The 24,902-nt window shown below is 36.2% G+C and overlaps 1 protein-coding gene across 1 annotated transcript; it reads left to right on the forward strand.

The window, feature by feature from the left end:
* The first annotated feature begins 244 nt into the window (after nt 1-244).
* LOC100923170 (dimethylaniline monooxygenase [N-oxide-forming] 5-like) lies at nt 245-19,808 on the forward strand. The gene is made up of 9 exons (XM_031936871.1): nt 245-605; nt 1,726-1,863; nt 4,744-4,932; nt 6,503-6,707; nt 9,488-9,582; nt 9,985-10,184; nt 12,127-12,482; nt 15,125-15,197; nt 18,067-19,808. The coding sequence occupies exons 2-9, from the start codon at nt 1,732-1,734 to the stop codon at nt 18,419-18,421; spliced, it is 1,605 nt and encodes a 534-aa protein (XP_031792731.1). The 5' UTR covers nt 245-605; nt 1,726-1,731; the 3' UTR covers nt 18,422-19,808.
* Nucleotides 19,809-24,902: the final 5,094 nt, after the last annotated feature.

Consider the following 24,902-nt stretch of genomic DNA (forward strand, 5'->3'; position numbering starts at 1 on the left):
GCCAAGAACTCCCAAATAGGGTCACAAAGAGTTGGATAGAACTAAAAACAATTCAGTGTTTTCCTTTGGTACAAGGAAAGAAAAGATGCAGAGTGTTCTTTTGCTCTCTTCTTTGTTGAGCAAGGAACTCCCTGACTTTCCAAATTCCAATAATAATTTAAAATGAAATGGAACAGATCCCATTACCTGAAATTCTCTAGGGAAATAGTACAATGAATTGGTACTAGTCACACTTTAGGAAGAGGAGGAGATAATCTGTGTGGTTTGTTTTGGAAAAAGAAAAGATAAGGAAGGTACTTTCAGACATCTTGAAGAAAACAGAACTATATTCATAAATCTGTCTGAAATGGGGGTGGGGGTGGGGGATGGTACACCTCAATATTGGGTTGTGATACTTAAAGGGAAGCCTGCCTATTGGACCCAGAGACAAAGATCTTCAGAACAAGACAGAAGGATCCCTGTCAGATTTGCTATCATTCAACTAAGAGACAGAATCTGAAGCAGCAGCACCTGCAACATCCTCAGCTCCTACCTATTACAGTGGTTGCAGTAACATCAAGTTACTCTCAGGAGTCTGCCCTGTGGTGAAGTTCTAAAAACTCTTGGTGAGCATTCCTTGCCTCCCCATAACTGCATTTAAAAATGGTCCCAGATCCCTGACTTGTTAGCCAAAGGGAAACCTTTCTTCTTTTCCCTTTACAAAATTCTTTCCTCCCATTTTCTTTGGTTAACTAGGGTCTAACTTATCTAGGTTTTCTAAGTAGAGAGTCCATTGGAGTCCTTTCTTTTGTTTGTTATTGTTATTGCTTTTATTATTTATTATGTCTTATTATTACAGTTATTATTGTTGTTGTTGTTTATGTTGCCTTAATTATTTTTTTAGAGAGGCAAGGAAATATAGGGTAAAGTTTGCCATACCTAGGGCATAAGTCCAGAGTCCTAGATTCAAATTCTAATCATTACACTTAGAGATGATGTTAATAATAGTTTTATTGAGCTGGGTTGAGCAAAATACCTTAAAACATTTCAAGCATTACCAAACTCTAGACAGCTAGATGGTGCATGAACAGAGTCCTGAACTTGACATCAACATTGTTGATTTCCATTATTGTAATTATTGGCTATTATTATAAATGTGAATGATTGCTATCCATTTCTTACACATAGGGTAGTTGTGAGATAAAATTCATAAAACACTTTGATTTTTTTTTATAAAGCTTTGGTTTTGTATTGGCTGGTACAACTATGATTATCCCATTCTACAAATGAAAAAAGTCTGAGTTTAAGAAGTAAAATAATTTATCCACCATGTTGCATATTGAGAAATGGGAGAGTTATGGCTATTCTGCATTTCCCAGTGTTATTCATAATAGCAAAATCTAGTATTTACATAGTGCATTAAGTTTGCAAAGCACTGAACTTGAACCAAAACACTACTTCAGCTACTTGCTAGCTGTGGGAATCTGAACACTTTATGCCTTTATGCCTTATGTACACCATGTACAACAAAATCTTCTGAGAATCGGGTAACATTTCTTCTTGCCAGGAGAATGACACAATACTTTGATGATATTTTTGTGTTTATCTTTACATTTCAGCAATATTGATATGTAAGCTGTTTTACTCCCTATTCTCAGTAGAAAATACAAAAGATAGAAACCAGGAACCAAAGAGTCCCTGTCACTGAAAGAGTATCAAATTTGTCTGCTTCTTCCCCTGACACAGGACACCATGGTAAAAAGAGTTGCAATCATTGGCGCTGGATCCTGTGGCCTCCCTGCCATTAAGTGTTGTTTGGATGAGGGGCTTGAGCCCACCTGCTTTGAGCAGAATGATGATATTGGAGGACTCTGGAAATTTCATGTAAGGAATATTTCATTTCCTTTTTAGAAGGAATATATACATATGTAACTAGTTTGTTCAGATCAAGAAGTACTAGTAATATAACTAATGGAATCTGCTAAAAATCTATTTTTTTACTAAAATGTAGAAGTAGCTGGGACAGCCAAGTTTAACGAAAAGGACATTAGTTTGGAGTAAGAGGTTCTAGTCAGCTTGTTTCCTCAATGGCATTGGGCAAATCATTTAATTTCTCTGGGCCTCAGTTTGAGTGTATTGACCTAGAAAATCTCTTAAGACCTTTAACTTTTAAAAATCCTATTATCTCTATTTTTTTTCAGTTCCTAAAGAACTTGCTTTCCATTTATAGAATGCAGAACTGGAAGTAACTTTTTAGATCATTTATCACAACATTTTCATTATATAGATAAAGAAACTGAGATCCACAGAAGTGAATGGCCTTGTCTGCATTCACATAGGTACTAAGCCATAATAAAGTTGGTATTGGGAACCATGCACTTTGACTTCAAATCTTTCTACTTTGTCTTACTGCTTTCCATTTCCTTCTTGAAATAAAATTTAAGACTGATTAAGGAAAAAAATAATAACCCTCCCCTCCCCGAAAAAGATGATAAGGACCAAGTAAGGACCCCTTGCAGCCCAAATAAACTGAACATTTGTAACAAGCCATGAAAATAGATTAAATGATTAAAAATTAGATCATGTTTCAAATATTTTCTAATTTATAAAATAATAATAATAACTATGTTATTATCTTTTAAACTCTGGGGAAATTTTTTTTAATTTGTGATCATGTTATAAAATCCTCTATCCCAAAACCCTACACATAAGCCTACAAATTTGCTTGTGATTTTTATCTTGGAGATCTGTGAGTGCTGATTGAGTGCCTTGAGTATTAAAATTCTTGGGCATTTATTTATGGGGTTCTTGCCTTGCTCTAAGTACTCTATCCTCTTATCTTGTGGGATCTGTTGTAATTATTTTGTATATCACCATATTTTCCTTTCTTTGAAATTGTGAAGTTGAAGAAGTTTGCATAAAACCATTTTTCTGTTATCTTGCTGGTTGTGTAGGTTACACAATGATAATCCGAACATCAAAACTGGGAGAGATCACTGAAATCACTTAGTCCTACTTATACCTGAATAAGCATTTCTTCAACAATATTCCCAACAAGTGGTCACCCAGAAAGACTTTCACTCAATAACATAAATAAACTACATACTAAGATAATCCATACTACTTGGGGATATCTCTAGTTTGCTAGCAAGTTTTTTTGTTTTGTTTTGGGTTGTTTTAGATGATAGATAGGCAGACAGATAGATAGATACAAAGATAGATAGATGGATAGATAGGAAGGAAGGAAGGAAGGAAGGAAGGAAGGAAGGAAGGACGGACAGAGGGAGGGAGGGAGGGAGGAAGGAGGGAAAGAGGAGGGAGAAAGGGAAGGAGGAGGGAGGGAGGGAAAGAGGAGAGAGGAAGGGAGGGAGGAAAGGAAAGAGAGAGAGAGAAGGAAAGAAAAGAAGGAAGGAAGGAAGGAAGGAATGAAGGAAGAAAAGAAAGAAAAGAAAGAAAGAAAAAGAAAGAAAGAAAAAAGAAAGAAAGAAGGAAGAGAGATATTTACTTCTCTCTTTCTTTCTATCTATATATACATCTAAATCTGTCTCTGCTTTTAATAATTGTTGCTATTTCTGTCTTCTGGGGCCAAACAGATCAGTTCCTATTACATATGACAGTCCTTCAGATATTTAAAGTCATCTCATGTCCCACTGCCCACATTACTACCAAGATTTCTCCTCATCGAATATTTCTCATTTACTTCATTCTATATTCATACACCTTAACTTTCAGTCTCCAAACTATCCTTTTAAATGTGCTTCTATATCACCCATATGTTCACTTTTCTATCATTCTTTTACTCACCCTTTTTGACTTAAATTTTTCTACAAAGTGAGTTAGTGGTTATTTTGTGGCCACTAATCACATTTAACACACAGAAACAGGAACCATGACAGAAATATAAGGGAAAAAATCTCCTTCCCCCTACTCTCTACAGAAAAATGTCAGAAATTGACTTGGAGGTTCCTAAGGCTAATAAAAAGTATTTTTAAAATGCTATCCCATTTTCATAAGCACTTTAATTCTTATCATTTTACTTGATCTTCCCAATAACCTTATGAAGTAGGTAAGATTGGTATTATAAACCTATTGTACAAATGAAGAAACTGAAATCCAATGATGTTATATGATGTGTCCATTGTCACAGAGTTGATTAGCATCTAGATGTCTTCATTCTCAATGCAAAACTCTCTTCATTTAACAAATATTAGATATATTTTTAACAACATTAATTATTATGAATTACTTTTGAAGTATAAAGAAGTAATAGATAAAACATGATGGTATATATTAATGATATAATTGAATAAGCATACTAAATAAATTATGTTAAAATAGTATGTTATTTTTATTTGTCAAGATATTCGCTGGAAAGCAGAGGAATAATTTTTAAATAAGAGCTCTCAAGAAAAATATTTCAAAAGATTTCTTTGCTTAGTACTAATTTCAAACTAAACCAATGTCAGTTGTAGAGAGGAGCTTACTTTCCTGCACCTAGTTTGCACCTAGTAATACATAGTTAAGTTAGAAAAAAAGATCCACGTATTTATATCTCGTTGGAATGGTTATAGAGGATATATTGTACAGACAAATAAGAATGGATCAGGATGATTCTTTTCATGAGAATTTAATGCTTCCTTGAGAATCAGAGGACTGAGGGTGGCCTTTTGCCTCCGTGACATAAGAAACCAGTGATTTGTGAGATTTATGGATTTGATCTTGGATGACAAACCTAAACAGTTTTGGCTTGCTTTCTTCCTGAAGGATGAAACTATTGAGGGAAGGGCCAGCATATATAAATCCTTGACAATTAACACATCTAAGGAGATGATGACATTTAGTGATTTCCCCATTCCAGAAGATTATCCCAATTACATGCACAATACCCAAGTCATGGACTACTTTCGGGCTTACGCCAAGCACTTTGGACTGCTGTCATATATATGCTTTAAGGTAAGGCGTGAAGAACATTGTATTGTCTATAAGAAAAAGCACAGATGCTCAGCTTCACATTAAAAGTCCATTATAATTCGACCCATAGTTACCTCTGCAGGCTTTCTGCCTATTACTCCCCTTGACTTGCTCTACATTCCTACAAACTCAGCTTGCTGACTGTTCTCTGAACTTGGTCTTCTAACCCCAGACTCTTTGATTTTGCACAGATTGTCTCTCAAGTCTGAAATGTACTGCTTCCCCCTTTCTGCTTCTTGGAATCCTAGATTCATTTAGAGCTCGCTTTATGTGCAAGCTCTTTCAGGAAGGCTTTTTCAATCCATATCATTCTTATTATCCTCCTCCTCCTCTTCAAGTTATCATGTAGACATTTACCTGTTTACATGTGTAATTCCCTAATGGAATATAAGCTTTTTGAAGGGATGAACTGTTGTCAAGGGATTGTGTGTGTGTGTTTCATGTTTGGTCTTGGGCCTGGCACAGTACCTTGTATAGAACAAGTAATAAATAATTTCAAGGCAACTAAGGGGTGCAGTGGACAGAATGTTAGGTCTGAAGCTAGATGATCTGAGTGCAAATCTGCCTTAGACATTTAATAGCTGTGTGACCCCAGCAGTTTTCTTCTCTGTCAAATGAGAAAGAAATTACAAAGTATTCTAGTATCTTTGCCAAGAAAAACCTAAATAGAGTCTCAAGGAGTCAGACACAACTGAATAACTTTTTAGATACAATTGAACCAGTATATATAATATACTTTGGCCAGTGAGATTACAGAAATTATAAAAGTATCAATTTAATGCAATAATAGTAATAATAGTACTTGTATTTTGAGAAGCATTTAAGATTATTTTCTTATATACAAATTTAGAGTTTGGAACTTCATGAGAAGTAGATAAGGTCAGAGTGGGAATGCTAATATTGAGACTGGACTGATCTAAGTAGAAGATGGGAATTAGGAACAGGAAGAGATAAAGAGTGCATTGGGATAAACCAGGAGATTCCTAGCAGTAGGCAAGAAAAAGACATTCGTAAAAGTTTCCATTGTCATGACAATCTGGCAGCAGGCAGTAGGTCAAAGTCCAGGTTGGCCAATGGTCCTGACAGAGATGCCCAAGTGTGGACAGCAAGGTTGGGAGAGGTGTGAAATCAGAGAGATTTGGTCCTGTTTTTGAAGTTGAGAGTCCAGAAAGTCAGATTCTGACAGACAGAAAGTGGGAGGTAGAAATAGATAAAAACTTGTTATTGCTCCACTAATAGCTAGGAGTTAAGGTTAATTAGCTAAGGTTCAGAAGGAGGACTTTAGCCTTGAGGAAGGCTGAAGAGAAGGAAAAGCCCCATTTTAGTGTTCCACCATATGAACTCTCACCTGGCTATGTATTTCCTCCTGACAACACACATTCTGTGAGGGACAGTTTAATAACATAAGACTCGGAAGTGTAGGTTAGTCTTGCATTTATAAAAGGCCAGTCTCCTTGTCTTGGTCAATGGTCACTGTTATCTTCCTACCCCAAGATTAATCAATCTTCCTCTTACAATTTTTCTGTTTTTTTGTTTGTTTGTTTTTTGTTAGACCACTGTCCTCAATGTAACAAAACAACCAGATTTCTCTGTCACTGGCCAATGGAATGTCGTCACTGAGTCTTCTGGGAAAAAGGAATCATCAGTCTTTGATGCTGTTTTGGTTTGCACGGGTCATCATGTTGAACCTCACCTACCACTCTCATTTTTTCCAGGTAAATTATCTATAGGAAGTGTCATAACTTACATGGCTGTATGTTTTAAATTTTAAATAAAAAAGGAAAGGGAGACATTTGAAACTGCAGTACAAGCTGTCATATTTGTCTAATGAGAAAAAATATTTAAATTATCCTTAAGCTTAAACTTTAGAGTAACCAACAGACACAGGACTGATCCAGAGATAAACCTCTCAGCCATCCAATTGATTCTTTTTTGTTTGGAAATGCAATGTGCTGGGGCAGCTGGGTAGCATAGTGGATAAAGTACCAGCCCTAGAATCAGGAAAAACCGAGTTCAAATACAGTTTTTAGACGTGTATTAGTTGGGTGACCCTGGGCAAGTCACCTAAGCCTGATAGTCAGGAAGGAAGGAAAGAAGGAAGGAAGGAAGGACAGAAGGAAGCAAGGAAGGAAGGATGGATGGAAGAAAAGAAAGCAATGAAGGAAGCAAGGAAGGAAGGAAGGGAAGGAGGGAGGAAAGAAGAAAGGAGGGAGGGAGGGAGGAAAGGAAGGAGGAGAGAGACATAGAGAGAGAGAGAGAGAGAGAGAGAGACCAGAGGGCTGGAGACAGAACCAGAGAAAGGGAAAAGGATTCAATGTGAGAATTTGGGCAAGTCAATTCCCATCTCTTGGTCTCAGTTTCCTTGTATGTAAAATGAGAAACCATATAGAGAGTGAGATCATGATCCCATGACTTTAGCACTTCATTTTTAGATCTCTGTAAAGCTAACATCCTATATTATTATTATCCCCTTCCCCTCCTCCTCCTCCTCCTCCTCCTTCTTCTTCTTCTTCTTCTTTTCTCTCTCTCTCTCTCTCTCTCTCCTCTCTCTCTCCTCTTTCCTCTTCTCTCCTCTCTCTTTCTCTCCCTTCTCTCCCTTTCTCTCCTTCTCTCTCTCTCATTTCTTCTCCTCTCTCTTTCTCTCTCCTCTCCTCTCTCCTCCCATTTTCCTCTCCCTCCTCTCCTTTCCTCCTCTCCTCCTTTCTTCTCTCCTCTCTCTTTTCCCTCTTCTCTCTCTCCCTCTCTCTCCTTTTTCCTCTCTCCTCTCTCCTCCTTCTCTCATTTCTCTTCTCTCCTCCTCTCTCTCTCCCTTTCTCCCTCTCCTTTCTTCTCTCTTTTCCTCCCCTCCTTTTCTCTCTCTCTTTCTCTCTCTCTCTCTTCTCTTTCTTCTCTCTCCCTCCCTCTCCCTCTCTCTTCTTCTCTCCCCTCTCTCACCCTCTTCTCCTCCTCTCTCTCTCTCTCTCTCCTCCTTTCCTCTTCTCTCCTCTCTCCTCTCTCCTCTCTCTCTTTCTCCTTTCTCTCCTCTCTCTCTCCTTTCTCTCCTCTCTCTCCTCTCTCCTCTCTCTCCTTTCTCTCCTCTCTCTCTCTCTACTCTCTCCTTTCTCTCCTCTCTCTCTCCCCTCTCATTTTCTCTCCTCTCCCTTTCTCCTTTTCCTCTTCCCTTTTCTCTTTCTCTTCCTCTCTCTCCTTTCTTCCCTCTCTCTCCTTTCTCTTATTTCTCTCCCTCTCTCTCCTTTCTTTCCTCTCCTCCTCTCTCCTCTTCTTCCCTTTCTCCTCTCCCTCTCTCCTTTTCCCTCTCCTTTCTTCTCTCCTCTCCTCCTCTATTTTTTCTCTCTCTCCTCTCTCTCTCCTTTCTCTTTCCTCTCCCTCCCTTTCTCTTCTCTTTCTCTCTCCCTCTCTTCCTCCTTTCTCTCTCTTTCCTCTCTCTCTTTCTCTCTCTCTCCTCTTTCTCCCCTTCCCTCTCCCCCTCTCTCTTCTTCCTCTCCTTTCTCCTCCCTCCTCCTCCTTTTCTCCTCTCTCTCTCCTCTCTCTTTCCTCTCTCCTCTTTCAATTTCTCCCTCTCTCTCTCCTTTCTCCCTCCTTTCTCCTCTCTCCTCTCTTTCCTCTTTCTCCTTTCTCCTTTCCTCCTCTCCTCTCCCTCTCTCCTCTCCTCTCTCCTCCCTTTTCTCCTCCTCTTCTCTCCCCATTTCTCCTTCTCTTCTCCTCTCTTCCTTTTTCCCCCTCTCCCTCCTCTCTCCTTTTCTTCTCTCCCTCTCTCTTTTCTCTTCTCTCTCTCCTCTCTCTCCTTTCCTTCCTCTCTCTCCTCTCCTCTCTCACCCTCTCTCTCCCCCCTCCCCTCTCTCTCCTTCTCCTTCTCTCTCCTCCTTTCTCCCCTTTCTCTCTCTTTCCTCTCTTTTTTTTCTCTTTCTCTCTTCTCCCTTTCTCCTTTTCTTCTCCCCCCTCCTCCTTCTTTTCCTTCCTCTTTTTTTTTTTCCTTTCTTTTCTTAAACAGCTTTCTTTCTTTCTCCTCTTTCCAATTTTTTTTCCCTTAATTTCCCTCCTTTTTCCTCTTTCCCCTCCTCTTCTTCTTTCTTTTTTTTCTTTTCCCCTCTTTTTTTCCTCTCTTCCTCTTTTTTTTCTTTCTTATATTTATTGAAATGGGCTTTCTTAGCCCTTCCCCCAAAGGCCTTAAAATTTCAGGAACAAAAATTGGGTTTAATTAAGGGTTTCCTTTCCTTTGTCTGAAACAAAAAAAGGTTGGGTTAAAACAGGCCCCTTTAACATTATTTCGTTAAATTATTGGTTTCTAATCCTGCCATTTTTTGGTGAAAGGGAACCACTTGGTTCAACCTTTGCCCCTCCTTTCCTTCAAACAATTAAAATAGGCATTGGAACATTTATTAAAAATTAAAACAAATATCATTTTTTTTCTTTTTTCTTCCCTCCAAAATCTTTTATTCTGGAAAACTAAGAATTACCTAAAAGAAACCCTTTGTTTCCTTTTCCCTTTATAAGGTAAAAAAGGACCTTTCATACCAACTGGAAATTTTTCCAAAAGTGAAATTTTTCCAAGGAGGACAAAAAGTGGTTATGATTGGCCTGGGGAATTCTGGAGCAGATATCACTGTGGATCTCAGCCACACCACAAAAAAGGTTCAATTTATTCCAACCTCCCACTGGAGGTTCTCTTTTGAACACCTACTAAGGTTTCTTCAGTTGAGGAATTATTAGGAATTTCTATCCTGTCATCTTTTATGAGACACTGTACATGCATTCTACTTTTAGTTCTCCTCCCCACCTCCCTTCAACACAGTTAAGATGCAGGCAGTTATTACATACTATTAACCCCAAAGCCCTAAACAATGTATCATTTATTTTTCTTCTTTCTTCCCCATCTCTACACTCTTCCCTATTCTGTTCTCCACTGAAAAGCAATAAGGTAGCTTTACCCAAAATGAAACCCTTGTATCCTATCCTTCTCTCCCCATTTTATAAGAATAAAAAATTGAGACCTGGTTCACTACCTAATCTGAATTTTTTTGCCTTTTGAAAAAGATTTTTCTCAGCACCAGGTCAGGATCATGGGTGCTGAATCGTGTTTCAGATAATGGCTATCCACTGGATGTTACATACTTTACTCGCTTCAGAAATGTCATCCGCCATGTTACCCCCTTGTGCCTACTGAATAGGTGGGGAGAAAACAAACTGAATTCAAGATTTAACCATACAAACTATGGCCTGAAGCCTTCCCACAGGTATTGACTATCATTCCAAAATAGTATTTCCCAGAAAAGATGTGTTAAATGGAAATGTAGTAATAGAACAGTGGACTAAAAGCTTGAGAGATGATAAATGGTTCGAATAATTTTCCAGGTTTTTAATTTCTCTGAATTGTCTGAAAGTCTTGCTTCTAGGAATTGAACTTTTATTCAGAAATTTCCATTTTGTCAGGGACAGAGCCATGGGTAGGTAACATGACCAGCTGGGAATTTTTCTAGGCATCAACATTGGTCAGGAAGCTATTATTTTCCCCAACATAGCAGCCTGAAAACCACTGCCTCTATACCTACCACCTATACTTCTCTGTCACAGGCCAGCCTACACCTATAAAGAGTTTATTTGTAATATGGGTGAGAGAAGACATGAAAGGGAAATAGCATGAAATTGTGAACAGTAAATATGAAGGAAGTGGAAAGGATGATGGGTTATCCATTCTCCTGATACAACTGCATCCCTAGTTGAGCTGTCCTTCCTGGGAGCTACTTAAATTACCACCCTATATGGCCCTTGTTGGACTCCTCATCACTAACTTACTTGATACTAGGTGTCAGGACTCCTAATAGCACCTCTAAATCATACATGCAATAGACAGCATTCACTATTACAGGAGAAATTTTACTTGAGGATAAATAAACTCCCTTCCAATCTAAATTTAAATTTAGTTGGTAGGGATGGATGTGAATGACATTTAAGAATTTTTAAAAACCTGTATTTTATTTCTCAAAACTTCTTCCCCCAAATTCCCTAAATTTTGTTCAAATAGGAACTTTTTCAACCATAACTTAAATTTTAAATTTCACACAAATGAAAAGTTTTCAAATAATCAAATATGATAAAAGGGAAAAAATCAAAACTACCAAGAAATAGAAATAGAACATACTTCCCAGTTATATATAAGCCAAGACTTATTATAGAGCATGGAACTATGGTCCTCACCTATTCCTTTTGAGTTTCTAGAATTCACTGAGAAAATTGTGTCCCTTGGATTCTGGGCACCCTAGTTCTGGCTAAACAATTCTAGACATAAAATGCCTAGTCCATGTAGAGATTTTTTGAGCTTTCCTCCAATTCCCTCCCACAACCATCACACATTTTAACAAATACAGAGGGAAAGGCTGAATTTGCACAAAGCCATCCACACACTTTTGACTGGTCCCTCTGTATTTGTCCCTCTAATAAGTGACACTGTGAATATATCAGACATTTGACTGCAATTTTATTGGAATAATCATCTTTTGTCAAATCTAAGAGTAGGAAGAAGAAGGATGAAAGGATATAGCTCACTGTGTTCAAGCTTATGCACTAAGCAAAAGTAATTTCACAATTTGATACTTCCCTGCCAAAGTGATATCACTGCTTATTTTAATTATAATTTACTCAGATTTTGAAGGGAACATTTATTTATCCTCTTCATACTCTTTGATCTCTGGAGAGAAGTTTAAGAATATGGGTGAAGGTTAAGAGCTTAGATACCAGATTTATGAGAGTGCTAAGGGTGATTCAATCATTTAGCCTTTATTTTTGCTTAGTATATAAACTTGAACACAATGACATATAACCTTCTATCCTTTCTCTTTTTCCTATCCTTAGATTTGATAAAAGATGATTATTCCAATAAAATTACAGTTAAAAGTCTGATATATTCACTGTGTTACTTATCAGAGGGACCAATCAAGAGTTTGTGGATGACTTTGTGCAAATTCAGCACCAACATTGCTGGGGGAAAAAAAAAAAAACTTAGATGTTCGATCCCCTTGTTATGGGTCAGTGTATCATTATCCTGTGGAGGAGAGCCTATTTTAACATCAGAATAGGAAAAGCCCAGCATACATTTGGCTGATTGATTGAATATTTCATTAAGGTGGATGGAGATCTTCATAAACCTCTTCATCCATTTTCTTGAACTTCCCCTAACAGGTTCCTCAGCAAGTATCCCATTGTAGGCGATGACCTTCCCAATGGAATCATCTCTGGCCGAATAATCGTGAAACCAAATGTGAAGGAGTTTACTGAAACCTCTGTGATCTTTGAAGATGGTACCAAGGAAGATAATATTGATGCTGTCATCTTTGCAACGGGTTACTCCTTCTCTTTCCCCTTTCTTGAGGAGTCTGTCATCCAAATCAAGAACAACCACATCTCCCTTTATAAATATGTCTTCCCTCCATTCCTGGAAAAGCCAACATTGGCCATAATTGGTCTTCTCCAACCTCTGGGAGCCATCATGCCAATTGCAGAGCTGCAAGCCCGAGGAGCGACCCGTGTCTTCAAGGGTAAGAGGGAAAATATGACAGATTAATGAAAGAGGGACCCAGAAGTTATTCCTTTCTGCTGCTGAACCTTTCAAATTAGATGTTGTGACTCTTGCGTTCTCTGGTCAGTACTGCCAAACTCCAAATGCCGAGTCATTGTTCTCTGAGTTGAGGCCATTGGAACCCAGATAACTGCCCTTTCCTTTTTCCTGTATCTATTCACATCATCCAGCTTTTATGACTTTGATGAACAATTGAATTTCAATATGGTGGAAGATGTGGGTTCTGGCTGAGGCTAAAAGTGTTGTGGTAGAAAAAGCACTAGACTTGGAGTCAATCTGAACCCATATTCACATTTTAGCACTGCTTCTTACTATCTGTGAGACCTTGGTCATGTCTTCAAGTCTCAATTTACCTCATTTATAAATGAGGAGATTGAACCAAAGAAGATGATAACCTTTATGTAGTTTGTGCTTGTCAAACTTCATCTGCAATCTTGTGTCTCCTTTTAGAGAAGGAAATCGACAAGGTAGTATAATCATAAAAATTTAAACTATTCTCTGTCCCTGCATGAATGCAACCTACATTTCCCTCTCCTGATGCCATGGTCTATGTTTTTTCTCCATTCTTTGCTTTCCTTTCATCCTTCTCTTTGCATATTTCATTCCTGCTCATACTTTAAATTTTAACTAAATACCACATTTTCCATGAAGCCTACTTCCCAGTCAATAACAATCTTTCTTCTACAAACTCAAGCAGTACTTTCTTTTTACTTATCATATATTATATATCATATATTATCATATATTATAATTATCTCTGGATTTGTCCTAGCCCCCTATGATAACAGAATTGTAAGGAATCTTAGAGATTACCTAAAGTCATCAATTTCCTTATTTTACAGTTGTAGAAATTTCTTGATTAAGTGAATAAAGTGATTAGACTAGAAGCTTCATGAGGGCAGGCACCAAGTCTTCATTCAGCTTTCTATCTCGCCCATCACCCAGCCCAGTTCTCAATACATAGTAGATACTTTAATAAATGTTTATTGAGTTTAATAGTGCCTAGAATTGCCAAAAGTCCAACTAAACGAAGGCAACTATATGGTGCAATAGACAGAGTGCCAGACTTGAAGTAAAGAAGACCCATCTTGGTGAGTTTAAATCTAGCCTCAGATATTTATTAGTCATGTGACCCTGGACAAGTCAATTAATCCTATTTGCCTATGAGCTGGAGAAGGAGGAAATGGCAAACTGCTTCATTATCTATAACTGAAAGACCTGACTTTGGAGTCTTCCAGAAATCAGTTCTTTTTCTTAAATGATGCAAGGAATCCTATTGCTTTGCCCTAGAACTGTTTTTCTTTTTGTTTAATGTGCTCTGTGAGAATTTGCTGTCTTTAGTTTCACAGATCTTAGTTATTTCCCTATTCTTCTTCCATGATTATGGCTCAGAATACCAAATGCCTTTGCCTCAAATGTACCTAGATTTCTTCTATTTCATACCAACCCAGAATGCTAAACTTGAAATCAAGAATATTGTGTTGAAATCTTATATCTAATACTTCCTAGCTGTGATTCTTGACAAGTCATTTAACCTCTGCCTGACTCAGTTTTGTCATTTATAAAATTGGAATTATAATAATATCTGCTTCACAGTACCATTGTAAAGATTAAGTGAGATAATATTTAATTAATTTGCTTTATTTTAATTAACTAATTATGTTAATTTATTTTATATATTATTTTTCATATTGTAATGTTATATTGCATTAAAAATAATAATTTAATCAATATAATTAATTAATTAAAATTAATGAGTTGTATGTAAAGCACTTAGTAAATTAAAAAACCCATTATGGATGTTATAATAATAATTGCAATTATTATTATGATATTTATATTTCATAATATTTATAATAGTTTTTGTTGTTTTCCTCCTCCACTTTTGACTTCAGATCACAAGTGTGTTTTTCCTAGGATAGGCATTTACAGAGGGGAAATAAGTTAGAAATTCAGAGATAATTAAAGTGAGATTCAGATAAAATCATAAATTTATTATTAGAATGGACCTCAAAGACCATCTTGCCCACACAACAATTCTAAATAAATAACTAGATCTGGGAAGGGAAGACCCTCAGGATTTGTGGCCGAAGCAGAAGTGACTGCTATTTATGTTCAATATGAGTCAAACAAGATCCAAGCACTGACAGCTACCTAGCTTAGAATGGGTTGCTTTCTGGCAGAAATAGTTAGCAGGTCATAATTGGTCCTTGAAGTCCATTCCAGCTTTAACCCCCAAAAAATTACAAAGATTCTCTTAGCTCTTGTTATCATAACTTTATAAATATAATTTAATTAACTAATAGTCTTTAGGACTGAGGGCATTTCTGAGGTCAGCCTTTAAATCAATTAGATCTGAGACCATGGGTAATTTATGAAAATATCTCATAGTAACCAAAGAATAACTTTTATAAGCTTTTTTGCAGTTGTTTTGTGTTTTGTTTTTGTTTGTACCCTAATAACTCCAGGCACCATTATGGAAATTAAGTATGATTTTAGCCTATTTTTATCTATTGTCTTTTCAGTTTGCCCTGATACTGGCGAATGGTAAAGGATCATACCATCCCCAGTTGAAAAGTAAAGACTTTGCCTCTTTTTCAGGTTTGATTAAACTCCCTCCTGAAGATGTTATGATGGCTGATATTATCCAAAAGATAAAGGAAAATGAGAAAAGGTACAACCCAATTATCTAGGGCCCACCCAACCAATCATAGATTTGAATTTAGGGAATTTTTTCACTGATTTTAAATTCTCTTTTCACATATTACACTTGAATTTCTAAAACCTAGATCCTAATGAGTAATTAATTTGTCAACAGTCTAATAACAGATTTATTGATTCTTCTTAATGTGCAGAACATAGTGTTAATCATTAAAACACAAAAAAAAAGAAAAGGAAAGAAAAAAGAAAGAAAATATTTTTAAAAAGAAGGTAAAGGAGATTTAAAAAAAAGAAAAGAGATAAAACATATATCTAAAAAAAAAAATAATCAGTGTAAGGGAATATAGACAATAAAAAGCCAGATGACATCAGGAGAAGAAAACATTGTGGGCTATGAAGAATCTCTGTTTTAAACTGTTTTGTTATATGGAATCACTAGGCAGGAAGTATGCTGGAAGAAAAGATAATAGATTTGTAATCGGGAACTCTGGGTTAAAATTCTTGTTCTCATACTCCTTAGTTGTTTAATACTGGATATATCCCTTAATCTCTCTGAACCCAAGTTCCCTCATTTCTAAAATTAGAAGCACTGTTTGCAGATGAGAACCTTTTTCACCTTAGATATTTACTTTGAATGATGGAAAAAGAACTCAACTGATTTTTTTAAAATAATGTTAAACTTTTTTATTAGACTACACAAATGACAATTTGAGGACTTAAAATATAGGCATTTGTGTGAGCCAAAGAAAAGGATATATAGGAATAAATGATCATAAATTTAGAACTAGAGAGAGCCTCAGGAAAAATTTGAATCGTTACCTTCATCTATACCACCAACTACAACAAAAGTCAACAAGATTTCATTAGCACTCTCATATTATATATAATACTTAATATTTATACAGTGCTTACTACATGCCAGATAACAAGCTAAGTGGTTTACAATTGTTATCTTATTTGATCCTCATAATAAGCCTGGGAGGTAGATAATATTGTTATTTCCATTTCACAGATGAGGAAACCAAGGTAAACAGGGGGTAAGTGAATTGCCCAGGATTACAACAGCTAATAAGTATCTGAGTCTGCATTTGAACTCAGGTCTTTTTCACTCCAGGCCTATGTTTTATCACTATATACAAACATTTAAATACTCATGTGGATTACTGTGTAAATGTAGATAAAATGTAAAGGAATAAGATTAGTGCTATCTGATTAATTCACTTTGGGATTGAGAAATCTCATAAATTATCTTTCCAACTACCTAATTTTATGGCTAGGGAAACTGAGAAGCAGAGATTTGTCTAAGGTTAGATATTAGCATAGCAGGATTTGAAATTAGCTTTTGTTACTCTAAATCAAGCCTATTCTGTTACTACAAGGAACATTGGCAAATTCCTCAAAATAATAATTATGAATTTTCATGGCTACCGTTTTAACAAAACAAATATATTGGAACTTATACATCCACATAAGTCTTCATGTCACTCCTCAGAAACCAATGATAAGAAATATATATAATATACATATACATATATATATAAAACAATAATATAAAATAAGAAAACTTATTTTTCTAATAGTATTTCCATTGATTCAAAACTTTTTGAGGAGTCTCTTCTTTTGGAATTTCCTACAGCTCAGTATTTTGAATATCCTCAATGGTAGCTAATGCCTTGGTCCTTTTGAAGGTAGATTTGATTTGGGGGGAAAACCCAAAGTCATTCAGAACTCAGGTATATAAATAATATAAATGACCAAACTGGATAATAGCATTTTTGACACATACACAACTCCCCCAAAGTAGGGTCTAAGTATTTGTGATTCATTATACAGCTCTGAAGGTGATTTCAAAGGAAATGCTGAAATGTTTTGCTCAATGGCAACATTTTTAGAATAAATGTTCCATGAGACAGTGAGCTGGGCCTGGAGTTTATTGGGAAAAAAAAATAATCACACTGAAAAATAGAGACTTATCAGTCACCATAATAATCATAAAAATAGTGTGCCACTTTAAACTTTTCATAACACTTTGAAACATATTGCCTTATTTTTTCACAACTACAACTTAAATGACTTTCAGAACCTTCCCCTCAAAAAGGGAGAATAGGGATAATTTGTTTGCAAAATTAGACCTGGAGCCCCAAAATGTGAGCGATTGTTACTTATTCAACAAGTAATCCAATAGACATTTATTAAGTAGTGACCAGGAACTTAGCTCTGTGGTATGAGCTGTTGATAAAAAGACAAAACCAAACTATTTTCTGCCCTTCAGGAACCTGCATTTTACCATAAGCCCATTCAAGAACAGAACACAAAATGTAGCAGCTACCTAGACAAGCTACCTCATCTATAAAATGTACTGAAGAGGGAAATGGCAAACCACTCCAGTATGTTTGCCAAGAAACCCCAAATGGGGTTACAAAGAATCAAACACTATTAAAGTTACTCAAAAACCAGTGACACATTGTGAATTTGCAAAGTGATAACAAAGAAACAACAAAGCAATCAGACATAACATTCTTTGGCCTCTGTAGGCCATTCCTACAGAAAGCTATTTTCTCATTCTATCCTAGTTACCATAAATTTTGGTATACCAAAAGATGTAATATGATGGAAAGAGTTCTAGATCAAGAATTGAGAAATTTGGGGGATAAAGTCATTTCTACCATTGTGAGGATGTGCAACTTTCACTTTCTTTGTATTTCTGTTTATATTTCCATAAAGTGAGGGGATTGAAAATAGTCTATCCCTAGTTGCTTCTAGGTAAAAAATTCAGTGATTTTAGATAGATTGTTAAAGTTTCTTTTCAAAAGAAATTCACAGAAGTTAATATCAAACACACACACTGACGAGCTTCCTATTTCCCTCCCTTTTGTATCTAGGTATGTGCCTAGTCAACACATCAACTTGCAAGTACAATATGTCGAATATATGGATGAAATTTCCAGCTTCTCTGGAGTCAAGCCCAACCTGCTGTTCCTATTTCTCAGAGATCCAAAACTGGCTTGGGAAGTCTTCTTTGGTCCTTGTACACCAATCCAATTCCGCCTCATGGGGCCAGGGAAATGGGATGGAGCCCGGGAGGCTATCCTATGTCAGAGAAAAAGGATCATCAAAGCAACAAAAACTAGGGAACCCCCTAACACCAGGGAGGAAGACCCTTTGTCTTTGGGCTTCATGTTTTTGAAAACTCTGTGGTTCTTGGCATTTTTCATGGCGATTTTTGTTTATTTGTAATTTGAGTGGTCTCTCCTAGAAAAGTCCCAGCCAAGATTTCAAATTCATATATGTCCAGCATGTCTACAATTCCTTTTCACCATTTTTTTCTCTTAGTGCTTTTTTTCTCTTAGTCCTTAGTACTTTTTCTCTCCCCATCACAAAGTTAATGCTAAAGGCAGAGGGATACTGACTTTCCCCATAGTATGTAGATAATCTGGGAAAGGGAAACTAAGTATCTTCGGGTGGATACAGTTCAGATCTGCCAGACCAATGTTCATCTTCTTTGGCAGTCACTGGTCCCCAATCCAAGAGATTCACAGTTAAACTGACCTTTTAGCATTTTTTAAAAATGTCTACTGAGCAAAAGTTCAAATGTTCTAGCTCCAGAGCAGAATTTAAGCAAAATATAAACAATTAGTTTGTGTAGAGCACTGAAGCAGATTGTGCTTATGTTAAAAATGCACACACACACACACATACATACACATACATATCGGGGGAAACAAAATCATACTTTTCTAGGTTCATAAAATTGAGAACCATTTTACTGTGTTTCTACCATTTCAGAAACTAGTGAGGATGAGGAAATCAGTCTTCATTTCTCTTTCCAGGACTTCAGGACTCTATTTGAGATTCCTTTCTCTTTGCTATGTCAAGAATAAGGGCAGGAAGGATAGTCCCTCTCCCTAGGCTGAAATGGTTATGAAAAGTTGTTAATGATTGTATTCATTCCCTTTAGCTCTTCTCTCTTGCAGGCTATAGAATCACCATTATTTTAAAAAGTGATTTCCTCAGCTTTCCTTTCCAGCTGTTTGACCACCCCTATAGTTCTCCTCCAAAGTCTTCTCATCTTTTCTACATTTTTCCCTTGCCGTAGAAACCAAATTCACTTTGGGACTCCAATGTAATTGACTTTGGCTGAGACTGACTTTGATTTGTTGCTATAACTTGTATATCTATGACAGTGTTGGGACCCTTTTGAGATAATATACTTATTCTCATAATGTTGCTATTGCTAAAAACACTTTGGGATTTTTTCTTTTATAGTTTAGAAGAAAACATTTATCAGTTACACATGAAAACATTTCTCACTAACAGTAGTAACACTATGGTGTTTTTGTTGTTATTGTTGCTGTGGCTATTTTAAACCAAAACCAATAGCACTCAGCCTGATCATAGAGTGCCAAAGTTTGGTGCAACCTTAGTGATTCCTTATCCTGATCTCATTCTCTTGATAGATGAGGGTACTGAGGAGCAGAAAAATTAACTGCTTTGCCCAAAGGCATACAACTAGTTAGATGAAAAGCCAGGAATGAAACTGATTCAATATTCTTTCCTCTTGACCATTCTTCCTTCCCTCCATCTTAGTCCAGAGACTTTCCTCCTAAATGACTTTGAACTGTTACTTCAAGTTAAAAATTCCCCTTCTTCCCCTTCTTCCTCAAAAATTTTCCACCTAAGAAACTATCCACATTGACTACATGTAACCAAGTTTCTAAAATATAATTCCAAAAAAAGAAGTTTTCAGTCATGGTAGCTTCATTCAGATAATAGTCGAATATTTTGTTACAATTGCAAAAAAAAAAAAAAAGTGTTCATTTGTGTAGAAGTGTATTGGCATTCTTTAAAAAAAAAAATAAGTAGGCTATAATCATTATCTTACACTTGAAGAATTATTTCATCTTACATTTTACCTCCTACAATATTCAATTCACTTTGGAGCTGAGGGAGAAACAGAGAAAGAAACAGTGACAGAGACAGAAAAAGAAACAGAGAGAGACAGAGAAACAGAAACACACATACACACAAATTCTAGTCCTATTCCTTAAGCACTTACTATGAAGTCTAACAGTGGTCAAGGGGATCATTCTTATGCATCCATAAGATTTTAAATCTGCATAGGGCTTTAGTCATCTTTTAAGTTGCATCTTAATTCAGCCCTTCCTTCAAACTAACATAGTTACTATCTTAATTTCCAAATCAAGTTAAGAATCAGCTCACAGTTTGTTAGCATTCAGGGATATCATGATCATTATCATCAACACAATTAGTTTAACAATTTAAATTTGTATAATTTAGAAATACAAACACACACACACTTATATCCTAATTTCATACTGCATTGTAAACTCCTTGAAGGAAAAATCCATGTCCCATTCAAGTTTATATTTTAGCACAGTTTTCTGCATGTAGTAGACAGTCAATAAATATTTTTAAACAAACAGGATGATTGAGTCAATAACTTCTCCCATCTCAATAAATATTTTTAAACAAAAGAATGAATGAATTAATAATTTGTCCCATTCCATGAACTCTCTATAGTGCCTTTCTGCATAGACATCTCTGTAAATGTTAACTTAGTCAAAAAATTAACATCTAACATCACTCAGAAACCTTCCTCCTACTCTTCCCTCCCTCACCCCTATCTCACAGGAAGAATCAGGCTTTCTCTTTGCCAACACAAACCCCTCTATACTCACAAATGATTTCATGTTATTCTGTCTTCTTCAGCAGATTTCCTCCTCTAACATCCCTACTTTTTCACTAAACTTAAATCTCTCTCAGTGTATTAGCTTTTTTCTTGCTGCCCACAAACATATCCAAGTCACCCCATCATTGGAAAATCTTCACTTAATCCATCAATTCATCCCCATGAACTATTTTTCTAGCTCTCTCCTTCCTTTCACAACTAAACTTGAGAAAGCCATCTATAATTTGTACCTCCACTCCTTCTATTCTTTTTAAAAACTCTGCAATCTGTCTTCTGGCCTCATCATTGAAACCTTTCTCCAAAGTTACCAATGATCTGCCATATCTATTAGCTTTTTCTCAGTTGTTTATGTGAAGAACTGTATTTAGACTACAGCTGTTCAAATAGGTTTCCATTTCTGCATAATAATGTAAAAAACACAACCAAACACCAGAGGGCACTAGATAGTCAGATCCAATTTACAGGATCCCAAAACAATTGATTGCCAATTTTCTAGGCATTCTCAGCTGGATCATTGGAATGACCTCCCTGTCCCAAGCAGCTTTCCACTCCAAGCCCTCCTCCATTCAGCTGTCAAAATGATTTTCTTAAGAAATAGATTTTTCTAAAAAGAAAATATGTATATTAGACCAAAATATAAACATTTAGCATCACACAACAGAATAGTACGTTCTAACAAAATATTCAGGCCACGTGTCAAAGTATAACCCCTGTACATGTAGCAAAGAAATATGAATAACATTCAGATATCAGCATCTAACATGGATCAGCTTATGTAACAAAAGAATAAAAATATAAAGAAGGGAGGGAGGGAGGGAGAGACAGACAAACATTGTCAAACAGTGATGAGAATCTAGTTGAGGTTGTAGAACATAAATTTGAAGTAGACCTAGACAGAGCAGTTACATAATTTCCTCCACATTTATTCAGCAGCTCACGTATGAGCAAAGGTGGCAAATGGTGAGAATGAGTCAAGGTTAAGGCTTAATAGGGCATAATCAGTGAAATGATAAAGGGGCTAGAGTTTCAAGAGAGGAAGATAGTGTAAATGTGAAAAATTTCACCAAGGGGTCAAGACAGGAAAAGAAGAGAAAGTAGCTAGACTAAGGGAGTCATCCTGGGAGAAAAACCGGGGTCAGGGGATTTAGAGATAGAGGTTTACAACATAGGGGAGAGGCAAATTCATGCTTGAGGAGATCCTCCTGGAATTGTTGGGAAAGGTAGGGCAAGGAAGGGAGAGTGAGTTTCTGGGTTTATTTGTTTGTATGTTATTAGAAAACTTCTGACTTTTGCCTGTAGCAAATGCTTAAATATTTACTACAGGGATATCTCATTTTATTGTGCTTTGCTTTACTGTTTGGGGAGTTTTTTTTCTGTTTTGTTTTTTTTTTTTTTTTTAACAAATTAATGTTTTATGGCAACCCTAAGTCAAGTATGTCTACTAACACCATTTTTTCTAGTAGCATGTGCTCAGGTTGTCTTTGTGTCACATTTTGGAAATTCTCACAATATTTCTAACCCTTTCATTATTATCCATTATTATTGTATCTGTTATGGTAACCTGTGATTAGTGTTCTCTTATCTTAATTGTAATTATTTGGGGGCACTACAAATGGCACCCATATAAGACAGCAAACCTAATTGATAAATGTTGTGTGTTCTGACTACTCCACCCACCAGCCATCCCCACATCTCTCTCCCTCTCCTCAGACCTCCCTTTTTCTTGAGATACAACACTGAAAAATTTTACATAAACTTAATTGATAAACCAGCATCAGAATTTAAGAGGACTGACTCCAATTTGGAAAGAAGTTCTATTGCAGATAAAATGAAATCTTTCATGAAAGGAAGAGCCAATCAATGCAGCCAACTTAATTGTCTTATTCTAAGAAATGACTATAGGGACTCCAACTTTCAGTAACTATTACCCTCATCAGTCATTAGCATCAAGACAAGCCCCTACCTATACCAACAAAAAGATTTACAATTCACTGAAAGCTCAAATGATGGTTAGTATTTTTAACAAGAAAATATTTTTAATTAAGGTATATACATTTTAGATATAATACTATTATTGCACACTTAATAGACTGCAGTGTAGTGTGAACATAACTTTTATATGCACTGAGAAACCAAAAAATTCATGTGATTTGAGATATTTCAATATTTGCTTTTATGTGGTAGTCTGACAACCAAACTTGCAATAACTCCAAAGTATACCTGTGTATGTTAACACCATTCTTCTGCTTTTTAAACGTAAATGCCAACTTAAAAACTAAATGCTTACTATTCAAAGGCATTTGGCCTTGAGGACATGGGTCAACACAAAATACAGGAGCCAACATCCTTCAGTCTTTCAAAGTTCACTGAGAGTTAGTTGTAGGAATAATATCTCCTCATTCTTTCAACAACTTTCTTTTAACCAGTTTTTGCTGTGAAAGGGGAAAGGAAACAAGCAGTTATTTGTTACTTACTATTTACCAGGCATTTTAGTAAGTGATTTACAAATATTGCTTTGATTTCACAACAAGCCTATGAAGTGGGCAATATTATTATCTCCATATTACAGTTGAGAAAGGGACAGTTAGTGGTTCAGAAGGTGGAATTAAGCCTGGAATAAGGAAGACCCCATCTTTGTGAGTTCAAATATAACTTCAGATACTTATTACCTGTGTGATCTAGACAAGTCACTTAATTCTGTTTGCCTCAATTTTAGTAATTTTTCTGTTTTTCCATTTTGTTAAGTTTTGTGAAGTTAAATATAATTAATAATATTCTATGTAATATGATACTCAGCAGCATATTACAACCTTAATGAATTTAGGCAAGTTCAGACAGTTTTAAACCCTAAAAAATCTCCCACCATATTATATTCATTGAATTTTGACTCAGCATGGTATTATTTTATTGTTATTATTGCTCTTGATCAATCATTTCAGTCATGTCCAACTCTTTGAAACTTCATTTGAGGTTTTCTTGGCAGAATTTCTGAAGTGGTTTGCCATTTCCTTCTCCAGCTCATTTTATAAATGAGGAAACTGAGGCAAACAGGTTAAGTGACTTGCCCCAGAATCACACAGGTAAGTGTCTGAGACCAGATTTCAACTCAGGAAGTGGAGCCTCCTTGACTCCAGGCCCAGCACTCTACTCTAGTGCACCATCTAGCTGTCCGTGGTATCATTTTATAATTCATACTAAATCAAAATTTGCATTATTTGAACTTGTAATAAATGATTATTATTGTCTTAGCTGTATTCGGAACCCCAAAAGAATTCCATGATACAAAGAAAGTTAAGAACTCTTAGAAAGCATGAACTTGGAGATTGGTGGGGATGAGTTAAGGGGACAAAAGACAGTTGTTGATTAAATTAAGTGACCAAGACTACCAAAAATGTATTAAACTCCCCACCACCACCACCACCAAGAAGTGAAAGGTCCTTCTATAGTTTACCCTCCCCTTGAAAGGCAAATGCACCCTGGTAATCCCAAACAACCAAATATCTTGCCATATAATCTTCATTGTCCAAATAACTTATATTAATGATGACAGGGAATGAGTATGTTTTCTACTTCCTCATGATGGAAGTTGAGTCATTTTTGCTCACTTTGCTTCAGGAGCTATATGAACAATCCTCTTTATTTCTAAATAACATGACTCAGAAATTCCCTTCTTCTCTCTAACAGTTTAAGGTCAAATCATTGAATGATTGAACTTGAGGTTATTCTTTAACAACTTCCAAAACTAATGGAAGTTATCCAGAAAATTTCTATTTTGCTGAGGAGACATACCTATTTTCCCCCTCCTCCTCCTTTTGTTTGTTCTTTGTCCTTCCCCCTTCCTCTACTATTTCCTTAAAGAAAAAATGAAGAGAAAAAAAAATATCCAAAAATGGCTAAGCAGGCTTTTAAGCTCAGTTTTAATTGGCACAGGAAAAAAGGATGTGCCTCTCTACCCCAGCACGGTCTGGTCTGAAACAACTCATTCATCTCGGAGTCAAGTCCAGGCAT

This window comes from Sarcophilus harrisii, chromosome 4 (genome assembly GCF_902635505.1).
Source record: "Sarcophilus harrisii chromosome 4, mSarHar1.11, whole genome shotgun sequence".
NCBI lineage: Eukaryota > Metazoa > Chordata > Mammalia > Dasyuromorphia > Dasyuridae > Sarcophilus > Sarcophilus harrisii.

Excerpts from the sequence above, each read along its gene's own strand:
- LOC100923170 (XM_031936871.1), top strand. The coding sequence starts at position 1,732 with ATGGTAAAAAGAGTTGCAATCATTGGCGCTGGATCCTGTGGCCTCCCT. Across the intron at positions 6,708-9,487 it reads CATAACTTACATGGCTGTAT|TGAAATTTTTCCAAGGAGGA; the intron begins GTTTTAAATTTT and ends TTTTTCCAAAAG. Across the intron at positions 15,198-18,066 it reads ATAAAGGAAAATGAGAAAAG|GTATGTGCCTAGTCAACACA; the intron begins GTACAACCCAAT and ends TTTTGTATCTAG.